Genomic DNA, 26,544 nt, shown 5'->3' on the forward strand with positions numbered 1-26,544 from the left:
ACCCACCTATGAGTCTCCCTGCTCAGCAAGGAGTCTGCTTCTCCCTCTTCCTCTCCCTCTGCTGCTCCCCCTGCTTGTGCTTTTCTCTCATTCTTGGTTTCTCTCTCTCAAAAAAAATAAATAAATAATTTTTAAAAAACTTTTTAAATAGATAAATATATTTAATGGCTATATAATAGTCTAACTCTATGGAGTATGCCACAATTAACCCATTTGCCTAATATTAGACATGCTTCCTGATTTCACATATTATTAATATAAGAGCTCAGATTTAGAAATACTTTTTAAAACTTAAATCTGCCTGTCTACAACTAATTTTCCTTCCTCTTTCCAGCATATGAAAATTCATTTCAACCTTCCATTCCATGACTGGGAAAATGCAGTGGTCACAAACATAGGTACAGTTTTCCTGGCAACAGAATCCCAAATTTTTCTGTGGGAAGTTTCCTTTGTCACTTGTTTTTGCTTGGTTTTACACTAATTTATCTAAAGCCTTGAAGTAAAAAATCAAGTTTGTAAATCTAGAAGTCCGGAAGGGTTCACAAGGTTAGAATACTCCAAGCAGCAAAAAAAGTTTCCCTGGAAACAGCTCCCACAGCTCCCTCCCTTTGGGCGACAGGTATTTTAAAGGAGTATTAAATGACCAACACTTTTGACCATGCTATACAAAGTTCTCAAGAGGCCCTGGGAACAAACTTCAGCCCTAAATCACTTCTTGATTAAAAACTGTAAGTCACAAAGTTATGGCAACTACTTCTAGTCACACAACCCACGGACCACAGTCTTCCAAACTGACTTGGCTAAGTTCCTCCCAGTGAGGCCATTCGACTATCATTGAAGGGATCATTGAAGGGATGATTAAAAATTGCTGTTTTCTTGAAAACACTGTTTTGGTCTTTTCAGGGAAACAGGAGCCTACTACCTTCCCAGTTGCTAAGGCTATAATAAACTTTTACCCTATAAAATTTATAACCAAAGTACCCTTTTGACACTTTAGCAAAGCTAAGCACTCTTTTATAGTGCTGTCTTTAGTTAGCACTATAATAAAATACAATTGAGCCTTGAACAACATAGTTTGAACTGCACTGGTCCATGTACACATGAATTTTTTATAGTACAGTATTATAAGTGTATTTTCTCTACCCTACAACTTTCTTAATAACATTTTCTCTTCTCTAGTTTACTTTAAGAATACAGTACATAATACATATAACATAAAAAATATGTATTAATTGACTGTTTATGTTATCAGTAGACTGCCAGTCAACAGCAGTTAAGTGTTGGAGAAAACAAAAGTTCTACATGGATTGTCAACTTCGTGGGGGGATTTGTGCCCCCTAACTCCTGTGTTGTTCAGGAGTCAATTGTTCTGGCTTCTCTTAAAGGGCCTCAAAATTAAATCATATTAAACAAACAAAACCTACTGCCAAAAATGGCTTTCAATTTCTGTGCCTATAAACAAATGCTGCATTCCACAATATTATTATAGGTAACAAGACTTCACCAACACTTCATCAAACCTTGTTTTTGCTGATGGACTCTGATGCTCCAAGCAATGACTGAATGCAGGCAGACAAGGCTTCCTGTGATAATCCTTGGAACACTGCCCTCTGGTGAAATAAAAGAAAAACATTACCCTGAAGTGCTTCACAACACAAAAAGAGAAATTGTAAATGGAGTACACGGAACAATGGATGCTTGCTTGCCAGCACCCACTGGGTTAACAGGTTACTGACGATATTCCTCCTGGAGTTTCCTATTCCCATGCAACCTATCTAGACCAACACACAGTTTTGTAATTTGTATCTCTCAAAACTCTCATTGTGATCTTTCAACAATATTTTCTTAGCACCTGTTTCATGCTAGGCTCTGTGCTAAACGTTGGATGCACAGGGGTGGGTGAACAAGGTAGATGTGGTTCTGACCCACAGAGCCCTGATTCCAATATAGTCTTATGTTGTAGGCTGCTTTTCAAATCAATAAAACCAACTCTAAAACAAAGCCTCGGTAAATCCACTTCTAAAAATGTAACCCAATCACTGTTGTATCATAAAATTCATGCACGTGGCTCTTGAGTACATTATTTAAAACAGCAAAAAAAACACAAATAAATGTTCAATGATGGGGAAGTTGACAAATAAAATACTAGTAAATATAAATTATACGATACTGTGCACGAAATACAGAAATGCTAAAGAAAGCAATAAAATTTTTGTAAGATATAATTAGGTAAAAACAAAGTAATTAGGTTACAAATAGCATGCAAAGTAGGAGTCTTAATTTAATTCTGCCATTTCTGTATCTTCCAGAGGTGTCACATGGTGGTCTGCGCAGAGTTGCCTGCAGTCCCTTGCTTCCCACCCTGCTTCCATCCCATCTGAGAGAGAACCGATATGGAGGAATGTGAGCAAGATATTTATTATGAGGCCACAGTCCTGGGTCCTGATCTCTAGTTGATGTTATTCTCTTTTCGTACTGCTTCCCCCTCATGTGTTTTCCATGAGGCTTCTGCAGTAAAAAAGATTAGGGATGCCTTTTGCTAGGTCACTGCCCCTGCCTGAGAAAGACCTTCCCTTCCCCCTGCTCAGTCTTCATGAGTTTTTCACTAGACTTGGCTTTCCTTGCCTCAAATGCTTAAGGTAGAGAGGGATAAGATTTGGACATAAGCTAGATTAAAAAAAAAAAATTAGGCCGGCCCCCGGACATAAAATAAAAACAGGGAGAGTGGTATCTCAGGTCTATCCTACTGTTTGGCTAAAATCCCTGTTAAGCACCTAAAAGGCTTCACAGGGCCTATCATGGTAACAGGTTCTATGTGGAATACACCCTCATGTGTCCCTCGAGATCTTGGTCTACTCTACAAAGTTACTGGATCCCAGCCTCATATACCATCATTCAGTACACATACTGGGGAATCTGGGGAAGAGGAGATGCCAAAGTCCAAACCTCCTTCTGGAAGACAGCTCATTAGCTGGGCAAAAGAGGTAAGACATCTAACTGTAGAGGTGATCTGGCCTCATGCTAAAAGTCCCAGAACAGGCCAAAAGATATTTTCTGGTTGAATTACAAAATCTAAGCACAAATTCCAATAGCTATGTAGCTTAAAATAGACATTAAGTACTGTGCACTCTACTGAACCAATGAAACAACTGTGCAATCTTGCCTGCCCCTAGGCCTCTAAGATATGGAGCGTTTGGCAGGGGGATATAACACTCCCTTCGAACTCCTGTCTAAAGAAAATAATACCATCTTGACAATTAATTACATTGCTCTTGTATTTAACCACTTTTTACTTTTACATACTATTTGAGTTGTAACAATCAAATTTTAAATTAAACACTGAATTTTAAGGGCACCTGGCTGGCTCAGTTGGAGGAGCATATAATTCTTGATCTCAGGGTTATAAGTTCAAGTCCCATGTTGGGTGTAGAGATTACTTAAACAAATAAAACTTTTTAAAAAATTGAATTGTATAAACTATTTCAGCAGCAAACTCCTAATACTAAATAGGTAAAGACAACTCTAATCTGTCAAGATTGATAATCATATCATTAAACATTCTAGAATGTTTACACTAACTCTGACCTAAATCAATGCACAGAGTTTAAGGTAGTACTTAAAAAAAAAGAAAAAAAAAAAAAGAAAAAGAAAAGGTACTGCTAATTTCAGCAAATAACTAAAATTAGTTCATGGTTAGAAACACATGGATTCTTAATACTACTTGTTAAGAATGTTGAGTTAGAGGTGCCTGATTCAGTCAGTTAAGCTCCTCTGACTCTTGATTTCAGCTCAGGTCATTATATCAGGATCATGAAATCAAGCCCAAGCTGGAGTCTGCACATGGTGGGAAATCTGCTGGAGATTTTCTCTCCCCCCTCTGTCCTTCTCTCCACACCCCCAGTTCCATGTTAACTCTCTCTCTCTCTCTCTCAAATAAATATATAAATCTTGGGACCCCTGGGTGGCTCAATGGTTTAGCGCCTGCCTTTGGCCCAGAGCCTGATCCTAGAGTACCAGAGCCTGATCCTAGAGTCCCGGGATTGAGTCCTACCTCAGGCTCCCTGCATGGAGCCTACTACTCCCTCTGCCTATGTCTCTGCCCCCTCCTCTCTCTCTCTCTGTCTCTCATGAATAAATAAATAAAATCTTAAAAAAAAAAAGAAAGAAATCTTTAAAAAAAAAAAAAGAATATTGATTTGAACAGAGTTCAAAACTAAAATAATGGCGTGCCCAGGTGGCTTAGTTGGTTAAGCACTCGACTCCTGGCTTCATCTCAGGACATAATCTCAGGGTCATGAGATCAAGCCCTGGGTCAGGCTCAGTGCAGTCTGCTTGAAATATACTCTTCCTCTCTCTCTCCCTTTGCCTCTCCCCTCACTAATACATAGGTACACACATGCTCTCTTGAAAATAAATAATCCTTATTTTAAAAACCTAAATTAAAGTAGATGCACTTAATAATAAATTTAATATTAAATATATATTATACCCATGTGACAGTAGACATTATCATGTAACCTTTCTGCATGTCTTTTTCCTTACCTACAAATGAAAATAAATGAACTAACCAGTAGTTTTAAATTTTTATGTGATCATAGATCCCTATGATAGATCACAGATCCCTTCTCTCTCCTAAGAAAGACACAAATATAGACATACAAACACAATTATACCCATAATTTCAAGGCGTTCATACTCTCCAAAGGCCACTAGTGAATTCCAAGGGTCTACAGAATGAACAGGTTAAGAATTCCTAAATTAGGGGTGGCTGGGTGGCTCAGTTGGATAAGTGTCTGCCTTCAGCTCGGGTCATGATCCCACAATCCTGGGATCAAGCCCCACATCGGGCTCCCTGTTTAGCAGTCTGATTCTCTCTCTTCCTCTGCCCCTCCCCCTGCCTCATGCTTTCTCTCTTTAATAAATAAAATCTTTCGAAAAGAAAGAATCCCTAAATTAGGTTTATCTTAAACTTACCTTGGTCTCTAAAAATCATGATTCTCATTTAATACCAAACAAAATACTACATCAAGATCTTAAAATTTTTAAATTTCACATGAAAGGGCAAGCAATTTATAGTAAATACTTAAGAATTTACACACGTACATCTATACATCTGTACAATTTGGAGAGACACACAAGAGTTCTTCGAACTGTAGGATACCACATTCCATGAAGGTCTGCTGGAGAAATTGTGGTCTGTGGTCTAGGATTGAGGGATTCTGTTGAACCTAAAAACCCAAGTGGAAAAAAAAAGACACATTTCACACACATTGGAGGTTTGTCTTATTTGCATGTTAACTATAAACTGTTATTAGTTATCAATAGCTGGAGGCATCTATTTTTTCTCTAGGTTTTTTCACCTTTAATCAAGAATGTCATAGGAACCCACAGGAATCCATGACAGCTGGTATTTAACACAATTAAGTGAGACTGCACATAAATACATATATACATTCCAGCCTCGTGTGTGTGTGTGTGTGTGTGTGTGTGTGTTTAACTCAAACAGCTATTCTAGAACCCTGATCAATAATCTTTATGGAATAAATAAACAGTATACATACACCTTATTCAAAAAGGAGGTAGATCTGTATGTAGTCATGTGGAAGCAAGTGGGAATCAATGGAGGGAGAGAATGACAAGAAAATAAAGCAATGTGAAACAGGAAAATTAATCATAGCTTGACAGCCTGCCTTCCATGCTCTTAGCTGTATTGCTTACAGGCCTACTTAGTCTATCCAATTCCCAAGAGTAATGTCCCCCCTCTCTCTGAGACAGGGCAGACACTCTGGTGAGGGTGAGGAGCAACAGGCAGGAAGCTTAGTTGAACAGAGACATCTTTGTAAGGAAAGCACAATCACCAGAGTTCAAATGAGCCACATAAGCAAATTTAAGGTAATACTTTGGAACAAGAAGGGATAATGAAATATAGACTGGGTATTAGAAGACATTAGGAAACTCTACTAAATGTTTTAGTGCAATAAAGTTTTGTGGTTATATAAGAGATGTCCTTTTTTTAGAGAGATAATGAAATACTCAAGAATAAGCTGGCAATGTGGCAATCTTTAGCGAAAGATTGGGGCACCTGGCTGGCTCAGCTGGAGGAGTATGAGGCTCTTGATCTTGGGGTCGTGAGTTCAAGCCTCACACTGGGTGTAGAGATTAAATAAACTTAAAAAAAATAAAAATAAAATGATTAACCAAAGAATATTATGTATATATAACGTGATAAAATGTAAAGTCTTGAATCCAGATGGTGAGTACTAGTGTTCACTGTTTGTTGTATCATTCCTTCTGCTTTTTGGTATATTTGAAATCTTTTCAATAATAAAAATATAAAAGTATAGCCAAGGAAAGCACAGTCCTTTTTTCTTTTTTTTTTTAAAAGAGCTAAAACGGCCTATGCTTAGAAGAAGGTCTGGAGGTCGTGGTATATGGGGGAAAAGAGAGAACGCTGTAGGTTAGTGCTTTCACTTTATAATTCTGCTTTTCACTTTAACTTTCTGCTTTTCAAAAGTACATAAACTTTTACATGTAATTTTAAAAGCTCCTCTCTAAGGCATTACCTTAAAATATCTACTTTATATGAAGTTCCTTAAAAAGAATAAACTCAACAAATTATATCAAAGAATATTTAGGAAATTAAATATCTCTAGTTGTGCTAAGATTATCGTATCTGTAGGATCCCTCCTTCAATATAAAATAGAGCCAAAAAAGTACTCCCAAATACAAGTTCAGTGAAACAAATCTATTTAAGTACTTTAAAGCAGAAGTTGGCTTATGACAGAGGGAAAGTCAACTTACATGACAATACATCAAAAGGGGAGTAGCTATTGGCTGCCTCTTTTGAAGAGCAGGGCTTCTTCCTCCTGCAATCTTCCTCTGGCATCCTCCTCTATCTCCATGAGCCCCATCCTCCCCTGAACTGCTCTATGTAGAGAATAGGGCCTATTCTTTTAAACATACTGATAATCAGCCTCTTCACACTATGGTCCCTCTATCAATTTGCCCTGGCACCTAGTTACATTATATGAACATCATGTTGTTTAAAGCTCTCACTTTGGAGGCTTCTCATTTTCACTTCCAACGTACCAAGAAACCAAGAACCAAGAAAAGTGATTATATACTCTTTTTTTTTGCGCCCCTTGCTGCTTGACTCAGTCTTGCTTTCCATCCCAAATTCTATCACATTCTAAGTATGACTCAGTCTTGCTTTCCATCCCAAATTCTATCACATTCTAAGTAGCATCAATAACCATATGGAAAATAAAATAAAATAAAATAAAATAAAATAAAATAAAATAAAATAAAATAAAATAAAATAAAATAAAATAAAATAAAATAAAATAAAATAAAATAAAATAAAAATATAAAATAAAATAAAATAAAAAAATAAAATAAAATAAAATAAAATAAAATAAAATAAAATAAAATAAAATAAAATAAAATATAACCATATGGACAACCACATGGTTGTCAATTCTGAAGACCTTCACTTCCATCCCTGCATTCCCTACCATACAGATTTTCTCAAGAGTTTCTTTCAGAATTACTTTAATATTTTCTACAGACATTCTTACCACTCCAAACTATTTCATCTCTTAATTATTAAATCTTAGCATCTCATTCTCTGACCACAGTATCTTTGTGATCTTCCATTTCTCACGCTTTACCTAAAACTATGTCAAGCCCTCCTACTTTTGTCTTCAATCACATCCTATCCCCTTGCTTCTGACCTATCTCGCTGTCAGCCCAGGACACTCCTCTAATTCCATTTGCTCTTTACTGTTAGCATCTGCTGAGGTATTCCCCCCAGATTTCTGCTATTGCTACTCTACTACTATCTGTCCTGAAGTGATTCTACACACAAGCCCAAAGTGTCAACTACTCTACAATCTTCATCGTCCAACTCAGTCCTTTTTAAGGCTCTAGAGAAGTACTGTCCGAGACAAACACAATGTGAGCCATAAATGTAACATATTAAAATGCCACATTAAAAAAATTAAAAAGAAAATAAGTGGAATGAGTTTTAACATTTTTAACCCAATATATATCCAAAATATCACCATTTTAACATGTATTCAAGACATATTAGTAATAAGGTATTTTCTATCTTTATTTCATATTAAGTCTTTGAAATCTGGTGTGCATTTTATATGCTAACAGCATATTCCGATGAGTCACATTTCACATGTTCAATGGCAGGCTGCTGAACCATACTGAACAGTACAGCTCTAGACTGATATACACAGATTCTCCCAGTTGTCCACATGGACCTGCTAAGTCTGTCTCAGCCCCCACAACTAGTGTGTCCTCAAATTCTATTGATTCAAGCTTTTAATCAGATGTCTCATCTATTCACTTCTCTCCATCCTCTTGTCAGTGCCCTAGCTCAAACTTTTATCTTCCAAATGAAAACAAAACAATCTCCTAACTAGTCTCTATAGTTCTGCCAACAATACCTTATTTATATCAAGGCCAGGCATGGGTAAAAGAATAGAATTAACTGGGGAAAGGGAAGATGTACAAGACCAGGGTCTGTAAGACAGAAATGTACTCTAATCTCTCCAACTACTCTTGCAGAGGTTTACTAGGTCCCAGGTGTATACTAGGATCAAAAGGTATACTAAGATACGGCACAGGTTCTATTTCAAAGGAGGAAATTTTAACCCCCAATGAGTCTCTCTTTCTATGAGGCAAGTGTGATAAAATGGCTTCGCCAAAGAGGGACTATCCAAGCCGCTTGGCAGTCTGGCTTTGAGGTATCACAACTATTCATAGAATAACACACAATAACTGAAGATGCCCTAAACCTGGGGATTTTGAGACAATTGGGGCTCTTTAAAGCCTCCCATTCTCACTACCCCAACTCCCAGTCAGTCTCAGCTCCATGAGGAGGTGAGCTTCAGTGTCTCCCTTACAGTGAGAAGGAGAGCAGAAAGAATAACCCTGCTTCCCATCTAGCTTGTGGTCTACATAATTCATAAATACTCAGGATGCTTCTTGGACAATTTTGTTTCTTTCATAACATGCACCCTAGTCCAAACTATCCCATATATTTTTATCAGTATCTTATCCCAGTCCCAGGTACTCAATATATTTATAAGATGCAAATCTGGAATTTGCCAATACACTATATTAGCAGGAAGTCCAAAGTCCATGAGACTATCACGGACACCTACCTGGCCTGTTTTATCTGCTCTTCCCTACAACCAACCTATGCCCAAGCATGCCAAAACCATTTGACTTCCCCAAAACCACCACGGTCTTCCATTCCTACATCCTCCTCCAGGCTATTCTATCTTAAACAACCTTACTTCACCTGGTCCTCTCGTTCTTTTCTTTATACAGTACAGCTTTCAGATACCACATCTCTCACCAAACTCACCTTCCTGCACTCAAACCTCATCTCCCTTCATAATTCTGATGCCCTTCTACTATGGCCCAAGAGTGCACTGTACATATCTTTAGCATGTTACCACTCAATTATACCTGTGGCTTATCAATCTCCCCCCACCCAAGTGTGGGCTCCTCAAAGGCAGAAAACTGTTTATCATGCCTAGAACATGACAAGTCCTCAATAAAAGTTTAAACAAATGAATAAAAGAGTTGAACACCATAACATACCAGATTTTGTTAGATTATTAGACTCCGTTTCCTCTAACCGAACATCTGAAAATGAAGCTTCTGAAGGTACCTTCTTCTGCTCATCTTTTAAACTCCTTGCAATTTGCTATATAAAGAAATCAGAAGAAATATTAAAGTGTAGCTTTCAGCTGTGTTTGGCAATATGAACATGTTTTTTCAATAAAGTTAAAAAAAACTAGTTAATAAATAAATGGACTAATGAAGAGAACCACAGCAAAACAACCTATGGAAATGAAAAAATTAAATCAGTATAGTGTCTCTATTCCCATAAATATACCACTAATTTCAGAACCATTACCAGGTATCTGCTGAAGGGTGAAATACACAGGTTAGTATATAGGAAGCTAATTTTCAACTTTATGTTTAGAAACAAAGTTTAAGATTGGATAGGATATATTCTGAATCAGAAGTACTTTTATCAATTAACTGGCCAATCTAAACAACTGGCTTTCTCTTTATGTGAGAATAGCTACAGTATGCTATTTTTGAAACCCTTCTTCACTGTCTAAAGAATAACATCAAATAGACACACGTCACTAACTACTTAGTAATGAAAATCTCACTTATTCATATTTATAGCTTTATAAAGGTAGAAATATACAGAAATGAAGAACTAACAAACACATAGCTACTACCAAAAGGAATGGCCAGAAAACCGTTTGGGAGACAGACTCCATATGGCTCGAGCCAGTCCTCTCTGCATGCAGAAACCAGAAAGTACAGCCAAGCCCTAAATGGTACACAGGTGTCACAGCAGGATCACCTTATGCCCCTGCCCCACACCAAAAGAAAAACAAAGCAAGCATATTTACTGAAAAGTGGTATCCTTAAACCAAAAGGTCCACACAAGAAAGCATTAGGATACTGGTCATGTGATGACTAAGTAAACATACTAAATATATCACTAAGTTACAGTGGGAGGGCGACTTCTAGTAAGCTTCATCACCTAACATCCTATCAGAACTATTAAAACAGGCATTCTATCTAAAATATAAAGCTGAAATTCATAAAGAAGACAAAGAAAGAAGGGGAAGAAGGAATGAGAATACAATTCCCCAGACTGGACTGAGAAACAGAGCTAGTCTTCATCATACCTACTTTGTGGCCTTCAAAACCAAGTAACTCCTGCAAAGGGATTATCTACCTTTCCTTGGAATTATTAGCAATATTCCTACTATGAGCCTGACTATAAGCCTGCAGAGTAATAAAAGCTGGGTAATAAACAAACAGCCTCAAAACTATATGTCCTACCTATCATATATCTGATTCCTGTAAGGCTGATTTTATGTATCATTAACAAGAAGTACTATGCAAATAATTAATTATCCAAAATATAAATGTAAATAGAAGTCAGGAGAAGGGATGAAAGTTGAGAAAATCCTTATAATAGGCAAGGGCAATAAACTAAATAGCCTGATATATTTCAAGCCTGTTAGCTTTAAAACAACACAATTATTACAACTCTTTTTTTGTGATTATTTATTTATTTTGTATATATATACATTTTTTTAAGATTTATTTATTTATTTATTCATGAGAGAGAGAGAGAGAGAGAGAGAGAGGCAGAGACACAACACAGGAGGAGGGAGAAGCAGGCTCCATGCCGGGAGCCCGACGTGGGACTCGATCCTGGGACTCCAGGATCGCGCCCTGGGCCAAAGGCAGGCGCTAAACCGCTGAGCCACCCAGGGATCCCCTATTTTGTATATTTTTTATTGGAGTTCAATTTGCCAACATATAGGATAACACCCAGTGCTCGTCCCATCAAATGCTTGTCACCCAGTCACCCCAACCACCCGCCCACCTCCCTTTCCACCACCCCTGTTCGTTTCCCAGAGTTAGGAGTCTCTCATGTTCCGTCACCCTCACTGATATTTCCCACTCATTTTCTCTCCTTTCCCCTTTATTCCTTTTCACTATTTTTTATATTCCCCAAATGAATGAGACCATATAATGTTTGTCCTTTTCCGATTGACTTACTTCACTCAGCATCATATCCTCCAGTTCCATCCACGTTGAAGCAAATGATGGATATTTGTCGTTTCTAATGGCTGAGTAATATTCCATTGTATACATAGACCATAACTTCTTTATCCATTCATCTTTCCATGGACACCGAGGCTCCTTCTACAGTTTGGCTATTGTGGACATTGCTGCTAGAAACATTGGGGTGCAGGTATCCTGCTGTTTCACTGCATCTGTATCTTTGGGGTAAATCCCCAGCAGTGCAATTGCTAGGTCATAGGGCAGTTCTATTTTTAACACTTTGAGGAACCTCCACACAGTTTTCCAGAGTGGCTGCACCAGTTCACATTCCCACCAACAGTGCAAGAGGGTTTCCCTTTCTTACATCCTCTCCAACATTTGTTGTTTCCTGTCTTGTTAATTTTCACCATTCTCACTGGTATGAGATGGTATCTCATTGTGGTTTTGATTTGTATTTCCCTCATGGCAAGTGATAGCATTCAACTCTTGATTTGGGCTCAAATCATGATCTCAGAGTCAGGGGACTGAGCCTACATCAGGCTTCATACTCACTGGGGAGTTTGCTTAAGGATTCTATCTCTCCCCCTCCCTCTGCTTGCACACACTCTCTCTTAAACTAAATAAATAAAACCTTTAAAAAAGAAAATGGTGGAGAAATCAGAACCCTCATACACTGCTGGTAGGAATGTAAACTAGTACAGCCACTCTGGAAAACAATCTAGCTATTCTGATTAAACAGATAGTTACTAAAACATAGCAATTCCACTCCTAGGCATATACACAACAGAAATGAAAACCCATGTCCACACAAAAATGTGTATGTGAATGTTTGAACCAATATTATTTATAACACCCAACAGGCAGAAGCAACCCAAGTGTCCATCAGTGGACAAATGGATAAACAAAATGTGATACATCTATTACAATCATACAATGGAATATTATCCAGCCATTAAAAAGGAAAAAAGTACTAATACATGCTATAACATAGATGAACTGTGAAGACATGCTAAGTGAAAGACATCACAAAAAGACCATATATTACATAATTCTATTCATATGAAATGTTTAAAATAGAGCAATCTATAGGCAGAAATCAGTGTCTGCCTCAGACTAGAAGGCTGACAGCTAAAGGTACAGGGTTGCTTTCTGAGATGGTGAAAATGGTCTAAAACTGAGTATGGTGATGGTTCCACCTATCCATGAATATATTATAAACCACTAAATTATAAACTCTAAGTGGGTGAATTTGGGGTTTATAAACTATAATTCAATAAAACTGTTTATAAAAAAGGAAGAAGTCCTCAAAAATTACAGGAACATGTCAAAAGGACAAAGAAGCCATCTAAAGCTGCCTAAGGGACAAAGAAGCCATCTTCCACTGGTCAAATCTGGAACAATTCTGAGCTTCAAAAAGAAAAATGGCAATAGATTATAATGAATTTTTTAAAAACTCCACTAGTCGGGATCCCTGGGTGGCGCAGCGGTTTGGCGCCTGCCTTTGGCCCAGGGCGCGATCCTGGAGACCCAGGATCGAATCCCACGTCAGGCTCCTGGTGCATGGAGCCTGCTTCTCCCTCTGCCTGTGTCTCTGCCTCTCTCTCTCTCTCTGTGTGACTATCATAAATAAATAAAATTAAAAAATAAATAAATAAAACTTAAAAAAAAAAAAAAAAAACTCCACTAGTCTAGAAGGGTCAGAGGTAGGAAAAAGGGAGCAAGAAAAAGAAATTAATTCTTTACAGTAGAATGCCAACTAATAAATGCAGAAGAAATGGCAGATAAGAAAATTGCTATTTTGCTACTCCTAACATAATAACTAGTTAAGGCACAGATCATTAATGGTTCCAATAACCACCAGGTAAAAAGATGCTGGGGAACATAAACCCCACATAATCCCAAAGTATCATTTCATCATTACTCACTAATTACAAAGGGGATAATGGACTTTTGTTTTGTTTTGTTTTTGATAATGGACTTTTATAATGAAGAAAGTTAGCAATTACTACCTTAACCACTTGTAGGACTTCCTGACATTATATGCCTTTGATGTCATGAGGTAAGTACACATCAGCTGTGTAGTATTCTAGCAAAAAAAATTGTTTTAAAGACAAAAGTTTAATCTGAATCTAAATATGAGGAAAACAATAAGACAAATCCAGAATGTGGCACATTCTACAATAAAGCCAGCTCAGTCTCTTTAAAAAAAGCCAATGTCATAAAAACAAAAAAACAAAACAAAACAAAAAGACAGGGAGAAACGGTAACCTTGACTGGATTCCACCTATTAAATTTTTTTATCCTATTTTCAAGATATTTGAAGGACAACTGGGCACATTTGAATATGTACTGCATATAAACAATATTGTTGAATTCATGTTAATTTATATATATGTAAAAAAATATACATGCATGTGATTATGTGAAAAATATTTTTATTCTTAGGACAGTAAGAACTGAAGTATTCAGAAGTGAAGTATCACAATGTCTATAATTTACTTTCAAATGGTTCAGTAATAAAACATACAAAGAGATAAAGTAAGTGGGACAAAACACTAACAACTACTAAATCTGAAAAAATTCCAGATTCAACTGAATATTCAATGATATTAAGGAACTACAATAACGTTTTTAGCTGTGATAACTATGTCACAGTTGTATTAAAATGAAAAGTGTGCTCAGCAAAATAAACAGGTAGGACTGCATCAAACTAAAAAGCTTCTGCACAGCAAAAGAAACCATCAACAAAGCAAAAACATGACTTACAGAATGGGAAAAAACATTTGTAAGCCATCTATCTGATCAAGAGTTAATAAAGACTCATACAACTCAACAGCATAAAAACCAAACAACCCAATTAAAAATGGATGAAGGACTTGAATCAACATTTTTCCAAAGAGGATATACAAATGACCAACAGGGAATGAAAAGATGCTCGATATCAATAATCATCAGGGAAATGCAAATTAAAACCACAATGAGATACCATCTCAAGCCTGTTAGAATGGCAATTATCAAAAAGACAAGAGATAAAAAGAAAAAGTATTGGTAAGGATATGGAGAAAAGGGAACCCTTGTTCTCTACTGGCAGAACTGTAAATTGATGCAGCCACTCTGGAGAACAGTATGCAGGATCTTCAAAAAATTAAAAATAGAACTACCATATGACCCAGCAATTCCACTTCTGGGAATATATCCAAAGGAAATGAAAACACTAATTCAAAAGGGTATCTGCACCCCCATGTTAACTGCCAGCATTACTCACAATAGCTAAGACATGGAAACAACCTAAGTGTCTACCAATGAATGAATGGATAAAGAAGTTGTGGTCTATAGAGATAGTGGAATATCACTCGGCCATTAAAAAAAATAACGAAATTCAACAATTTGCAACAACATGGATAGACCCTGAAAACATTATGCTAAGTGAAGTAAGTCAGAGAAAGACAAATACTGTATGATCTCACATGTGAAATCTAAAAAATTGTTTTAAAAAGTGCAAATTTTCAGTTATAAGATAAATACTATAAATGTAACTTACAACATGATGACCATAGTTAACAATAATACTGTGTATAGATAGGAAAGTTGTTCAGAGGTAGACCCTAAGAGCTTATCACAAAGAGAAATTTCTTTTCTTTGTATTGTTATCCACATGAGATGACTGATGTTAACTAAACCTATTGTGGTCATTATTTTTTTTTTAAGATTTTATTTATTTATTTATTTATGATAGACAGAGAGACAGAGACACAGGCAGAGGGAAAAGCAGGCTCCATGCCGGACTCGATCCCAGGACTCCAGGATCGCGCCCTGGGCCAAAGGCAGGCGCCAAACCACTGCGCCACCCAGGGATACCCTATTGTGGTCATTATTTTACAAAGTATGTAAATCAAATCATCATAGTCTATGCCTTAAATTTGCTGATATATGTCAATTCCTTTCAATAAAACTGGAAAAAAAAGACTTCATTGCAAAAAATAAAATGTGCCCTTACCTTTTAAAGTCACCTACTGAAATATTTATTAATAAAATGTTAGAAATTTGCTCCAATGTAACTAATGGTAGGGAAGAGGAGTAATGGAGGTCTAAGTGAACTAAGACTGGCCATGTGGAAGCTGGGGTAATGATGTGTAAGAGTTAATTATATTATTCTCTCTACTTTTTGCTCATATTTGAAACTTCTATTAAAAAAGTTCTAGGTTCTGGGGCGCATGAGTGACTTAGTTGGTTATTGGTTAAGTATCTGACTCTTGATCTCAGCTCAGGTCTTGATCTCAGGGTTGTGAGTTCAAGTCTCATGCTGGGTTCCACAATGGGCATGGAACCTACTTAAAAAAAACATTTCTAGGTTCTAATTCTGTTTTAGCACTAATATCCTCAGCATTATTTAAACTCTGTCTAGCACTCAAAGAAAATAAAGATTCATGTGTAGCTGAATCAGTGAGACAAATGATCAGTGAGGTAACTCTTCACACCATAAACTAGACATTGGTACTGCAGAATTTTGAAGAGATGGCCTACAGGGTTTTTATGAGACAGCATGACATATGGTTATATGAAAATCAACTATGGTGGCTCCTATGTTATCAATCTTCTTCTATGCCATTTATTAAAAAAAAGAGGAATCACAGGGAGCACAAATTCAATTTAAAAATTGAGAAAGCGGGGCACCTGGGTGGCTCAGGGGGTTAAGTATCCAACTCTTGATTTCAGCTCAGATTGTGATCTCAGGGTCATGGGATCAGGCTCCACTCTCGGGAAGGAAGCTGCCTGAAATTCTCCCGTTCCCTCTCCCTCTCTCTCTGCCCCTCCCCATGCTCATGCATGCACTAAAGTACATAATAAATCTTTTAAAAAATTGAGAACATGTATTTCCCAAAAAGGGGAGGGAACTGAGTTAAAAAATACAACTTGAAGGAAAAACAACCTAATAAATCTTTTATTCAATTTTTTAAAATTTCATTTCCTGTGATTTTAGGACAAGTTATCTTGATTTTATACCCTGAATGAGAATTAAAAAGAAAAAACCTATTTTCACTAATACCAAAAGGTGTGTGCAGCCAAGGGAGAGATCAAGAGGAAATAAGGGAACCCTACCTCCATCATCACCAACTTGTCAGGATAAGCCAGATCTCCAGGAGCAGGTTTGTACCCTGTGATGTCTGTCTGAATGTAGATATGAGTTCTGTAGACGAGGCGCTCTTGGACATCTTCTAACATCTGTTTTACTCCAGCTGCAAATGCTCCCAGTTGTTCAGCTGGTAAGAAAATGTAATCATCCATTCCTTTGTATTTAGAAAAATACTTTCTTTAAACAAGCAAAAATATTACTCAAGTGTCTAGTAGTAATAGGAAGTAATTTGGCCTCAGGGACTGTGGTTGCATTCTATTTCATTATGACTCGATGACCTCAGAAAAATTTAATACATGTCCTTCAATTTCCTCAAATTTAAAACTGGGAAATAAATTTGCCCTTATATCTTCTTCCTGAAACTCTATGATATTATTTCTATTATTAATGTGAATAATAAAGTCTGAATTTTAAAGTGTTTTGTGCTTTTAAAAGTTATCTCATTCAGCTTCAGACCAATCCTGAGAGACAGCTGGGGCAGCTTATTAGTTGTGTTATCATTCCAATTTTAAAATTAAATGGAGTTCCACAGATATTAAACAACTTGTTAATGTTTCCACAAAGAAAAGTGAGTAAAAAATTAAGATGAAATAAGAGTTTATATAGAATTTCTGCATTCTTTAGATGACATCAGTATTAAAACAAACCAATTATTCAGTAACAACTTTCCAAGGGCAGGGTGTTGAAAATATTACATAACATAAATATTCAAATTAATATAATTCAGAGGCATTAATATGTAAGAAAATACACATCTTAGAATGAATTAAATGCAGAATAAGAAACTTTGGAAGCATAACAAACCTATAGTGTCTCCTAACGAAAATCAAAATGAGAACAATAATTTCTGCTAGTAAAATAATTACTTGAAGAGTTTTTTTTAAAGTTACTTAAATCTCATTAGGAAAATGAGGTTCTCTATGGCAAATCAAATATAAAAGAATCTATCAGATGGTTAGAGTTTTCCAGAGAATTGCTTATCTGTAATTTCAAAAAAGATAGGTCATTATTATGTATGTACACTAAAACAATTCCTGTTTTTAAATGAAGAGTATGCAATATAGTCATGATTTTAAGTATTTTGGTAAGAATGTATTAGAAATGTCTAGGGACACCTGGGTGGCTCATTGGTTAAGTGTCTGCCTTTGGCTCAGGGCATGATCCTGTAGTTCCAGGATCGAGTCCCACATCAGGCTTCCTGCATGGAGCCTCCTTCTCCCTCTGCCTATGTCTCTGCCTCTCTCTCTCTTTCATAATTAATAAAATCTTAAAAAAAAAAATGTCTAAGCAAAAACCAACAATTCACTCTGGATTTCAGATGCCAGGAAGAATAGTTAACCATATTTCATTACTAATTTTGTCCAGATTTTAAAACTCTTTCCCCATTTAATTTGTACCATTAGTCAAAAAAATAAGGTACATCTTGACTTTAAAAGGGACAAGGCACCAACTCAGGCTATAAAAAATATTAAACTTACATAGGTAAGTGGGGTAGAGGACAGCGAGTTTTCAAATTCACTGAACCACAGATAAAATTAAGACTTTTGAGGTTATCACTTCTAATTATCATTTACCATTGTTCTGTACATGATCTTCAAGCACCTCATTTTTAAGAATTCCACAAAGTTCCGACAGAGTCTCTAAGTGAATAACATGAATGATCAATGGCCTGAAGACATCATACAATGACACACAGAGTTTCTCCAAAAGTTCACTAAAATGAAAGAATAAAACATGGTTATAAGTAGTAATCTTTTCAGGGTTTTCTAATAGTTTAAAAGGCAACATTGATTTCCTCCAGTCAATAAAAATAAAAATCTACTGGAAAATAGTGCATGGGAACATTATATAATGAAAAGTGAAGGGTGAAAATAATACTGTAGATTTTTTTGTGCTTTAAGAGCTCAAAATCCAAAAGCAGTCTTCAATAGTCACCCCAAAGTAGCTTCCCCCAGCTAAATGTCAATTCATTACAACCTTATTTATTTCAGCAATACTTTATATATATCCTCTTAAATACAATAACAAATATTTTGGTTGATTTAACTATTCTTTTATATTCTACATCATTTGTGAATCAAATGTAACATTTTCCCTGCGAAAGATGAATTCAAACTTCTTCAATACTTGGATTTTGATAAACAAAATTCAAAGCACTTGGGCATACAAGTGTTTTTGGCAATTTTGAACATTTGAAAGGAAAAACTTAAAATAGTACTTTCATATATAGCATTTCATCAGAAGTGATCAACCTAATCAAAACTGTAAGATATATTTGTTTCTTCCTCACTACAAGAGTCATAATCTTGGAATATTTTCAAGAGTCAACATCGCCAATATGAAGAAACCAAAAGTGACTAACACAGGCATTGAAAGACACTTTGTGGGAAAAATAGGAAAGGGTATTCAATAAATAATGTCTGTGTTTTTAAGTGTCTTTCATTGGTTAAAACCACAGAATTTTTCAACTAGAAGGAATTATTATATTTAGTGAGATAAACAGACAGATTGCCAAGACTTAGTTCCCAACATAGGACTCTTACTATTTTACCGTATTGTCTCCATAGATACATTATAAATACTATAAAAGCATGTTGGCCTTTGAATTGCACATTTATTTTAAAATAACCACTGTCCTATCCAATAGTATTGTTCACACATCCACAAAAGTTAAAACACTCTGCAGTTAATGTTAAAATACTCCTATAATATAATTTGCTATGAGAGTGATTAGCAAATTAAATCTTAAAACTAAGAGTTAGAGTTTGTGTACCACCTACTCTAATTTTGATGTTGGTTTTGTGAAAAATTCATTGTAAAGTTGGTGCTCATCCTGGCATACATGGACCATAAAGGCACAGCCACTGCGAATCTGCAGGAAAGAAACACACATTACCTTCAGTTAAAGACACATAATGATTTCAGCATTTATGAATAAAATAAACCTTTTATTTGCAATGAGATTGTGCATATATATTCATAAAAGAACTCACTGAAGAACAGAAAATGGTTGATTTTTAACCATTTATTGCATAATGTGAATATGACTCATTTTTATTTTCTTCTTTTATTTTCTAAACTTCTGACAATGAAATTACTTTTCTAGTTAAAGAGGGGGTATTTAATAAAAGAATCTTTGTGTATTTTTCTATATACGAATTAAAATCACTAAATAAAATAGCACTTCCGCAGCAAAAGTTAAACTAAATTGTCAAGATAAATCTACAAACTCTGAAACTTCATCTTTCAAGGAGTAACAGTTGTTTGTCAATCTTCATTCTTCAAAAAATAAATTAAAATCAGAGTATTTTGATGAGCTGAATGCTAATTACTAAACCAGATGTCTCATAACTGAAAGAAAAATCCTTTAAGCTTTTTGACAGGGGATCCAGAACATTTATACCTACACACAGCTTCTAGGACATCAAAATATTTCAGAGGAAGGTTTAACATCATTCCGAACTAGCAGAAGCTTACCAAGGCACAATGATCTCTATTATTCTGGCTTGTTAACTCTGTTACGGTACAAGTGATACTAGGGCCCAAAAGGAGCTCCCGCTGGTCAAGGTAACACTGATGGATGTCATTTAGCAGTTGTTGGTATCTGATAAAAAGCAAATGAGATTGGAATATAAACTTCTGATTTCAGATATGTAAATTAAATCTGATCTTAAATCTCAGAAGTTTCCAAACCTCTAAAGCAATAAGGTCACCTCTCATGTGCCCGATATTAAACACTAGAAATATTACGTATAAAAAGAAAAAAAAAACCATAATGAACTGTGGTTCAAAAGCTATGATTTTTATTCTTTTAAAGATTTATCTCCCAAGAGTAGAGAAAAATCTTACATCTTTGAAATTAAAAGCAAATCCTGCAATGGGAAAAAGAGATGTCTTGCAAACTCAAAGTTAGGTCTACAACCTTTTCCTAAAATAAGTTATGTGCTACAAGAAAAAGCTTGCATAGTATGCAAAGTAATTCTCAGAAAATACTAGGAATATAACAGATTCAGAAAAAAAGCACGTCAAGAAGAAGGTAATGTAGAAACAGGAACTTCTAGGTACTCACTCAGGTATTTTTTCAGATCGCTGTTCTATTTGTTCAATAAGAGTCTGCAAAATAAAAATAGACTAAAAATTCATCTGTTTAAGCTATACTTTTATTTACTTTCTGATTTTAACTAAAACATGCTAATGTTAGAAAATCTGTAAATACAAAAAAGCTGAAACATAAAAACCACCTATATCACAAAGTAACTACAATATTTTATAATATTCTTTCAGTTTGTTATATACACACACTATAAATATCAACCTCACTTATCTGTTGCAAACATGCTAGTTTCTGCTTTTCTTTCGCTATTTAAAATTCAGAAAATATAATTTTTATAGCCTGAATCTTTTACTCAGTAATTTTTTCCCAATAATTTCTGCTAGTTTTCTTTTCCTCCTTATTTTTACATTTAACTCTTTAGTTCACTTAGAATGTATTCTAATGTTATAAAATGAAGAGCTTACTTTTTTCCCCACGTACTTAGCAAAACTTCCCAAAATTATGTAGGAAACTACAATGCTTCCTCTTTGATTTGAGAAGACTGACTTATGTATTAAGCTCCTGAATCTTCCATTCCAATGATCCATCAACGAATTCTTGAATCTGTATCAATGTATTTTTCAAATTTACTTATATAGTTAGTCTTGCTAATTTAGTATACCAAATGAATTTCAGCATCATCCAAAAAGAAATTCCACTGGAATTTTTGTTAAGATTATATTTGGAGAAACTGACATATAAATTATATTAGGAGGAACTGACATTTAAAAAATTAAGTTTCCTCAACCAGAACAAGATAGGCTTATTATTTATTCAATCTTTTGTGATTTCCTGTCTAGCTTTTTCATTTTCTTCATCCTTGTATTTCCATTAAAGTTATTTCTAGGTAAGTATTTTGTGCTGTCACTAATATAAGACTCCATCACTTATATTAATTGGTTACCATTGGTAAAAGGCATATAAGAAAGCCACTGATAATTATATAATCATTTTATATCCACTTGCCACACTGAGCTATATCACACTTATCTATACCATTTCTTTTCTAATCAAATTTTAACCACTGGTACTTGACTACTAAGCAAAAGCAACCAATTAGGCACAATATAAACCTTATACCATCAATGAACCACTCTTCTCCTGTATCTTCTATAAATAAGTCCAAGTTTCTCTTACTTCAAAAAACAACAAAACTGAGGAAGGAGTCAAGATGGCGGAGGAGTGGGGGGACCCTAAGCCTATCTCCACCCTCAAACACAGCTAGATAGCTATCAAGTCATTCTGCACATCCAAGAAATCAGAGAGCTGAGAGAACAAAAACTGCAAATCTACAAATAGAAAAGCAATCATGTTTTTAAGAAAGTAAGAGGTGCAGAGAGTTGACTTTGGGGAAATATAGCTATGGGTGAGAAGGCAGGGAGGGAGCCTGCTTACGGAGCCTATTACTAAGTATTAGAAGCAGCAGAGCATAAAATCTGAACTTTTAGTTAGAAGTCCTCTACCATGGGGGTCGTGCCTGTCTTCAAGGGGCTCAGGTAACGAAGCAGGGCAAAATCCCAGGAGTTAACATCTTGGTCTGAGGATCCCCTGGGTCATAAGAAGGGGTGGCACCAGGCACAGGAGCATGGAAGCCGGCTGAGAGCCGAGGTCTTGGTGCCAGCTTTCTGCTCTACATTGCCATAAACGGCAAACAGCTGCACAGCTATCTGACCTTTCCTAGGGCCCATCGACAAATGGCAAAAGTGGGGCAAGACCCTCTCCAGTAGGAACAGCACAAGTCTGCACCAGGGGAGTTCCTAAAATTGTGGAGTTTTGAAACTCAGTCACACGCCTGAGGTGGGTTAGGGTAATGGGTTACAAAGGTAGACTTAGGAAACTCGTGACTTATTAAAAAGTGCAATAATATTAGTATCATAGGAGTCCCAAAAGATGAAGAGAGAGAAAAAAAAGGGGCAGAAAGTTTATTCAAACAAATTATAGCTGAAAAGTTCCCTAACCTGGAGAAGGACAGAGACACCCAAATCCAAGCAGCACAGAGAACTTCCATTAAATTCAACAAAAGCTGGCCATTGCAAAGGCATATTATAGTCAAATTCACAAAAAAATACAGACAAGGAAAGAATCCTGAAAGCAGCAAGGGATAAAAAAGTCCTTAACCTACAAGGGAAAACAGGTTCACAGCAGATCTGTCCACAGAAATTTGACAGGTCAGAAGAGAGTGGCAGAAAATACTCAACATGCTGAATAAGGAAGATATGCAAGCAAGAATTCTTTATCCAGCAAGGCTGTCATTCACAATAGAAGGAGAGATAAAGAGTGTCCCACACAAAAAATAAAGGAGTTCATGACCACTATTTAAATCAGCCCTACAAGAAATTTTAAGGGCTCTAAGACCAAAAGCAACAAACCCTAGAAAGGACCAGAGAACATCAACAGAAACACTAACTCTACAGGTTAACACAATGGCACTAGATTCCTATCTTTCAATAATTACTCAATGTAAATGGACTAAATGCTCTGAACAAAAGACACAGGGTATCAGAATGGGTAAAAACAAACAAACAAACAAGACTTATCTATATGCTGCCTACAAGGGACTCATTTTAGACCTAAAGACACCTGCAGGTTCAAAGCAAAGGAATGAAGAATCATCTTTCATGCTAATGGGCATCAAAAGAAAACCAGAGTAGCCATACACAACAAACTATATACATATAATTTTTTTTAAGATTTTATTTATTCATGAGAGACACAGAGAGAGAGAGGCAGAGACACAGGGAGAAGCAGGCTCCATGCAGGGAGCCTGATGCGGGACTCGATCCTGGGACTCCAGGATCACACCCTGGGCCAAAGGCTGCACTAAACCGTTGAGCCACCGGGCTGCCCAACAAACTATATTTTAAAATAAAACCTGTAACGAGAGATGAAGGGCATTATATCATAATTAAGGGTTCCATCCATCAAGAAGATCTAACAATTGTAAATATTTATGCCAACCTGGGAGCACCCAAACATATAAATAATTAATAAATATGTAAAAACTCATTGATAATAACACAAATGTAGTAATAAAGAGTGGAGCAGAAATAATATAGAAACAAAAAAACAGTAGAATAGATAAATGAAACTAAGAGCTGGTTCTTAATAAATTAAGAAAATTCATAAATCCCTAGCTAGACTTATCAAGAGAAAGGACCTAAACAGATAAAATTATGAATGAAAAAGAAGAGATCACAACCAACACCAGAGAAATACAATTATAAGAGAATACTATGAAAAATTATATCCCAACAAACTGGACAACTTAGAAGAAATGGACAAATTTCCTAGAAACTTACAAACTACCAAAACTGAAACAGGAAGAAGTAGAAAATTAAAACAGACCCTACCCAGTGAAAAAATTGAATCTGTAATCAAAAATCTCCTAATAAACAAGAGTCCTGGGCCAGATGGCTTCCCAGGGGAATTCTATCAGACATTTAAAGAGCTAATACCTTTTCTTCTCAAACTGTTCCAAAAAATAGAAAAGGAAGGAAAGCTTCCAAACTCATTCTATGAAGCCAGCATTACCTTGACTCCAAAATCAGCAAATCTCCCATTAAAAAGGAGAATTACAAGCCAATATTCCTGATGAACATGGATGTAAAAATGTTTAATGAAACACCAGCAAACCAAATTGAACAGTACATGAAAAGAACTACTCATCACGACCAAGTGAGATTTATTCCTGGCCTGCAGGGGTGGTTCAATATTCATAAATGAATCAACATGATTCACATTAGTAAAAGAAAGGATAAGAACCCTATGATCCTGTCAATAGATGCAGAAAAAAATTTTGACAAAATACAGCATCCTTTCCTGATAAAAACCTCAACAAAGACGGGATAGATGGAGCATACCTCAACATCATAAAGGCCATGATATCAAAGACCCACAGCTGCTAATGTAATCCTCAACAGGGAAAAACTGAGAGCCTTTCTCCTATGGTCAGGAACAAGACAAGGATGTCCACCCTCACCATTACTATTTAACACAGTAGTGGAAGTCCTAGCCACAGCAATCAGACAAAAAAAAGAAATAAAAGGCATCCAAATCAGCAAGGAAAAAGTCAACTTTCACTATCTGCAGACAACATACCATTCTACGTAGAAAACCCGAAAGACTCCACCAAAAACTTGCTAGAGCTAAACATGAATTCAGCAAATTTGCAGGATATAAAATCAATGTGGAGAAATCTGTTGCATTTCTAAAGCAGAAAAAGAAATCAAGAAATTAATCCAATTTACAACTGCACCAAAAACAGTAAGATACCTAGGAACAAGCCTAATGAAAGCGGTAAAAGATCTGTACTCTGTTCTATAAGTGTTATAGAACACTTATGAAAGAAATTGAAGAAGACACAAAGAAATGGAAAAACATTCCATTCTCATGGATTAGAAGAAAAAAACATTGTTAAGATGTCTATACTACCCAAAGGAATCTATATATTTAATGCAATCCCTATCAAAATACCAACAGCATTCTTCAGAGAGCTAAAACAATCCTAAAATTTGTATGGAACCACAAAAGACCCCAAATAGCCAAACCAATTCTAAAAAACAACACTGGAGGCATTTCAAGCTATATTACAAAGCTATAGTCATCAAGATGGTATGGGACTGGCACAAAAACAGAAAGATCAGTGGAATGGAATAGAAAATCCAGAAGTGGACCCACAACTATATGGTCAACTTTGACAAAGCAGGAAAGAATATCCAATGGAAGAAAAGACAGTCTCTTCAACAAATGGTGTTGGGAAAACTGGACCACATGCAGAAGAATGAAACTGGACCACTCTCTTACATCAAACGCAAACATAAATTCAAAATAGATCAAAGATCTAAATATGAGGCAGGAAACCATCAAAATCCTAGATGCGAACACAGGCAGCAACCTCTCTGATCTCAGCCATAGCAACTTCCTATTAGACACTCTCTGGAGGCAAAGGAAACAAAAGCAAAGATAAACTAATGGGACTTCATCAAGATAAAAAGCTGTACAGCAAAGAAAACAATCAACAAAACCAAAAGGCAGCCTACAGAATGAGAGAAGATTCTGCAAACAACGTACGTGATAAAGGATTAGTTCCAAAATCTATAAAGAACTTATCAAACACAACATCCAAAAAAATAATCCAATAAAGGAATGGGCAGAAGACGTAAACAGACACTTTTTCAAAGAAGACATCCAGATAGCCAACAGACACATGAGAAGATGCTCCACATCACTCATTATCAGGGACATACATATCAAAACCACAATGAGATACTACCTCACACCTGTCAGGACAGCTAAAATGAACAACACAAGAAACAACAGGCGTTTGCAAGGATGTGGAGAAAGGGGAACCCCCTTACACTGGTGATGGGATTGCAAACTGGTGAAGCCACTCCAGAGAACAGTATGGAGGTTCCTCAAAAAGTTAAAAAGAGAACTACCCTACAATCCAGCAATTGCACTACTGGGTGTTTACCCAAAGGATACAAAAATACAGATTCGAAGGGATACATGCACCCCAATGTTTATAGCAGCATATTCAGCAATATCCAAACCATGGAGAGAGCCCCAAAGTCCATCGACTGATGAATGAATAAAGAAGATGTGGCACATATTTATACAATGGAATATTACTCAGCCATCAAAAGAAATTAAATCTTGCCACTTGCAATGACATGGATAGAACTAG

General features: G+C 36.1%; 1 protein-coding gene across 2 annotated transcripts in view; it reads right to left on the reverse strand.

The window, feature by feature from the left end:
* Window positions 1–26,544, reverse strand: part of COG3 (component of oligomeric golgi complex 3) — a 67,743-nt gene that overhangs the window by 22,406 nt on the left and 18,793 nt on the right. For both annotated transcript variants that reach the window (XM_038569575.1, XM_038569576.1), the window contains 8 exons: window positions 20,835–20,878; window positions 20,243–20,369; window positions 19,546–19,637; window positions 18,340–18,479; window positions 16,732–16,892; window positions 9,625–9,730; window positions 5,104–5,228; window positions 1,521–1,610 (listed from right to left, as the gene is read on the reverse strand). In XM_038569575.1, the coding sequence (XP_038425503.1) occupies window positions 1,521–1,610; window positions 5,104–5,228; window positions 9,625–9,730; window positions 16,732–16,892; window positions 18,340–18,479; window positions 19,546–19,637; window positions 20,243–20,369; window positions 20,835–20,878 (885 nt within the window). The remainder of the gene's footprint in view (window positions 1–1,520; window positions 1,611–5,103; window positions 5,229–9,624; window positions 9,731–16,731; window positions 16,893–18,339; window positions 18,480–19,545; window positions 19,638–20,242; window positions 20,370–20,834; window positions 20,879–26,544) is intronic.

This window comes from Canis lupus, chromosome 22 (assembly GCF_011100685.1).
Source record: "Canis lupus familiaris isolate Mischka breed German Shepherd chromosome 22, alternate assembly UU_Cfam_GSD_1.0, whole genome shotgun sequence".
Lineage (NCBI taxonomy): Eukaryota > Metazoa > Chordata > Mammalia > Carnivora > Canidae > Canis > Canis lupus.